The sequence below is a fragment of the Vulpes lagopus genome, chromosome 1 (genome assembly GCF_018345385.1).
Source record: "Vulpes lagopus strain Blue_001 chromosome 1, ASM1834538v1, whole genome shotgun sequence".
NCBI lineage: Eukaryota > Metazoa > Chordata > Mammalia > Carnivora > Canidae > Vulpes > Vulpes lagopus.
Genome location: NC_054824.1, coordinates 161946783 through 161951041, shown reverse-complemented (window position 1 = coordinate 161951041; position 4259 = coordinate 161946783). Strand labels below are relative to the sequence as shown.

General features: G+C 42.1%; 1 protein-coding gene across 1 annotated transcript; it reads right to left on the bottom strand.

The window, feature by feature from the left end:
• Positions 1-411: 411 nt before the first annotated feature.
• On the bottom strand, positions 412-3056 carry LOC121487743 (MICOS complex subunit MIC26-like). The gene is made up of 2 exons (XM_041749722.1): positions 2955-3056; positions 412-1293 (listed from the first exon to the last, which is right to left on the bottom strand). The coding sequence occupies exons 1-2, from the start codon at positions 3054-3056 to the stop codon at positions 694-696; spliced, it is 702 nt and encodes a 233-aa protein (XP_041605656.1). The 3' UTR covers positions 412-693.
• Positions 3057-4259: the final 1203 nt, after the last annotated feature.

The following is a 4259-nucleotide window of genomic DNA, read 5'->3' as shown; positions in this document are numbered from 1 at the left end:
GCATAAAATCACAGAGATGGGAAGAGGTAACAGCATAAAAAGGTAATTTGGAATCAGCACGGGATAATGATTATACTTCAATAAGTATTTTATTTTTAAAAAGCAATAGTGAGGGAAACTAGAAATCATTTTTAAAAAATCAGGTTTTCTTTTATAGCCTCAAGTTTATATGATTTCCTAGGGGCACAGTGCCCAAAATCTTGGTCTCTTACTGGCAAAATCGGAAGCAAAAGTGCTCCCGGTATCAAAGGGCATATGGATTCATTACATCTGTTGCCATGTCTTTCCACAGGATCTGGGGAGCAGGAGACCCAGTTGTCCTAGGTTCCTATGACTGAAGCAGCTGCTAGAACACTTTCTAGAGCATCATCGCCCCGGAAGACATGGTTACCTAACCAGTATTTATTGAGCTTTTTTTTTTAATTCAGAATTTTAATTATGTACATAAATAGCAACATGAGAACCAGGAGTTCTAATGCTGGACATTATCTCTAGGTGAAAGGATTTCCGATTAGTCCACTGGTAGTATGGTATCAACCAAGATAACAAAGAAGCCTGGCATAGTTTTTCCTGAAGAAGAAAGCCAATTTACTACATTCAGTACTGACTTCTCTGCCATTTTTTCTGTAGAAAATGCATGGAGTTTCCAATGTTTACCTATAACTGATTAAAATGGGCAGAGCATGGAGCATTCTACTTATTTCTAGGTGAATTCTTCACATTTCCTGGCTTTTGAAAGTTCTCCTTCCACAAATCTTCTACGACTATGTATCCTCGTAAACCCCAGTCATATAATTTCTCCCCACTGACCTGGACAAATATGATGGCTTGTTGTGGATAATAAAGAGAGGCAGCTAGTCCCATGAACCCAGGTAGATACACCAGCTTCTTTATTTTTGACCCTCTAGCCAAAAGAAGTCCAACAATGCCAGCAAAACCAATAACACCAAGTCTTGGAAAAAATCCAGGAGGTGCATTTTGGAGATATTCATAGCTGTCTAACCCCCATTGAACCAAGCTCTGCATCTTGGGCTTTGTTTCTGAGTACATTTCCTGACACCAACTTGTATATGGCTCGCAATAATGTCGGAGATGTGAAATGCTTTCTTCAAGCTGGGTCCTTGGCTCCTCCACATATTTAGATTGACCCTCAGGAACCCAGTAGAGTGAAAGCTCATTAACCTTCACAGAAGTTTTGTGAGGTAAGTCCCTTTGAAGTGACGCATAGACTTTAAAGGTGAGCAGACTCAGGCTGGCTGGCCCCACAGACCTCCAAATTACCTTGACATGTTGCTGGCAGAGGTAGCTCCGGTGGGTTATAGAGCTTTATTACGTGCCAGGTACCATGCTGGGCTCAGGAAGTGGATGGATCACAATCCCTAAATAAATAATTCCAAGTAAAGAGTGAATGGCTATACTTGAGGGATGTCCAAAGACATATGATAGCACAAAAAAGGGAGTGGTCCATTTATGCTAAAAGATTAAGGAAACATTTCTCAGAGGTAATAACAACTGAGTTGGACCTTAAAGGATAAAATGTTTCCCATGCCAGCAGAAGGTAAGGGCAGTCCAGCCAGGGGGATCCCTTGGAAAAAGGCTCAAAGTCCAAATAAACGGGAAAAATAGAAAACTCAGGGTAGTTCCATAAGAACTGTGTCATTTATAAGTCATAGATAATGTACGTGTATATAATATCTTACATGTATAAGATATTTTACTATCTTCAGGAAACTGGCAACAAATAATTATTCCCATTTTGTTCATGTGGATACCATGAACTTATACTCTCTATTCCACGAACTCATCAGGTCCACCTAATATATATATTAAGAGGGTGGGGAAGGGGCAGAGGGGAAGGTTGGACATACCTCAAGTACGCACATTATGAAACCTTAGCCATAGATTCTTTCTTCCATAGTATCAAAAGAGAAAATTTTTTATCACAGTAAACAATAAAACATGGGCAGCCTGGGTGGCTCAGCGGTTTCGCCCCGCCTTCAGCCCAGGGTATGATCCTGGAGACCCAGGATCAAGTCCCATGTCAGGCTCCCTGCATGGAGCCTGCTTCTCCCTCTGCCTGTGTCTTTGCCTCTTTCTCTCTGTGTGTGTCTCTCATGAGTAAATAAATAAAATCTTTAAAAAAACACACACACACACACACAATAAAACAAAAAAGTAAAATAACTGAAAACAAAGACAAGACATGCTAATTTATGGCAAGACCCATGACACCCTAGGCTTTTGTGCTACTACAGATCATCTTATTTATGCTACAGAAATAGTCAATAATGTTGCCCAAAGGCCTCCACTGCAGGAATCACTAAATGATCTCTGTATGTTTTCCCACAAGACCTGAGATAAGGGGATAGATAAGGTGAGGTCAAAGAATAAAGTGAACGTGTGTGTTGTGCTGCTGAAAGCAGTACTTTTTAGGCATCATCGAAATGGCCCTATGGTTACATTAAAATTGCCACTTCAAAATGTCATCTACCCAATTTCATGTCTCGTGCCTGCCAGAAAAATGCTTATGCGACCTTTCCTAAGGTCACATAATTTCTCTGGGCTTCTAATTCCACGTCTATAAAATGAAGACTTGGACCAGATAACCTCCAAATCAGTTCTCAGTACTGACAGTTGGTAATTCTGACTTTTCTTTTTACCCCACATCTAGTTATCTATCCCAAGCCTCTATCTGTACTAACAACCAATTGTCCTGGGGAGCAGAAATGTAACCCCCAGCACCCCAAGGCACATGGGTGGATTCTTGACCCAAGCCGCACAGTTCAGTTGAAATGCCCCCAGGCCCATCTGGTCACTGTCTCTGCTCCCCAACCCTCCCCGCCCCCCCCCCCCCCCCCCCCCCCCCGCCGACCTCAGGCAAATGTGTGCTAGAAGTTAAGCTGAAAGACGATGATGACTGCTCCCAAACTGCTAACTTGAAGCTCAAGATTTACCTTGCTCACTGTGGTTTCATTTCCTGCCCGGAAATAGAGCTTGGTGCTGCAGATGGGGCCTAAGATGACAAATGTTTCTAAGACAGGTTCTGCGTTCAGCATGGTTTCCTTTGCTGTGACATATTGGTAAACACCACAGAGTCTTCTTTTTGTGGGGTCAGGCAAAAAGCACAATTCGGATGAACTCCACCTTGGATTTCCTACTTATGGATGAAATGAGCGTGAAATGTACCCTGGAGTTTTGGTGTTAGGTGGAGCCCCCCTTGGCTGTGGTTCCCAGCCTCATGGAATTTACAGGGTAAGATGAGAAGAGCAGCCCACTCCCACCCCCTGCCCCAAAAGTTCTGGCCAGGAGGCAATGGGCTGAAGAGCACAGGTGCGCTGAGCACCCCTCCAGGAGGACCACAGTGTTGCTCCCGGCAGAGCCCACATCTAGCTCGGCAGCACTGGGGTATAGCCTTCTACTGGGGCAGGGGGCTCTGTCTGTATATTTGTAAGGGCATATGAGGCAGTGTTTAAAAGCATGAATTATGAAACCAGACACCCGAGTTCAAGTTCTGTCTCTGCCTCTTATCACCTCTGTGACTTGAGTGATTCAAGCCTTAGTTTCCTCATCCATAAAATGAAGCTAATAGTGGGATCTAATAATCAGGTCATTGTGAGGACTGAATAAGACAATGAATGTAAAGCAATAAGATGTAGTAGCTAGCACACAGTGCTCTGCTGAGTCATACTTGAGCCCGAGACAGAAGGAAAAAATCAATACTACTGAACTTGTCTTTATTTAAAATCTTGATAGTTTGCTCATTGTGAAGTTTTTGCATTTTTCAATTTTTAAAGAATATTGCATTAAAGTATTATTTATCTTGATTGTTGAGGGATTTTTGCCATCCCTTAAATCTTGCACATACCTACAAATCCAACATATGTTGCTTGTTACCATTTTACCATCATCATACAATGACTGCACAGCATAACTTAGCACTTAATTATCTAATGTATTAGTCATCGTTCCAAGTACTTATGTCCTGTTTTTCCAGCTAATTTGTACCTTTATTAAGGACAGAAATTATGATATATGTCTCTTATACCTAACAGTGCTGAGTACATAAGAAATTCATGTAAGTACATGTCCAGTGATTGTTTATAGCCTACGTAGACAATTCACCACTCTGCTATTCTCCAATTGTGTCACGTGTTTGAAGGTTTTGTTCTATGATCCTTGTGGGCAGGGATAACATCTGGTATTATCCTGTGCCATGTCTGGCACAAAGATGGAGGGACAAAATCAAAGAACAGGCCAAG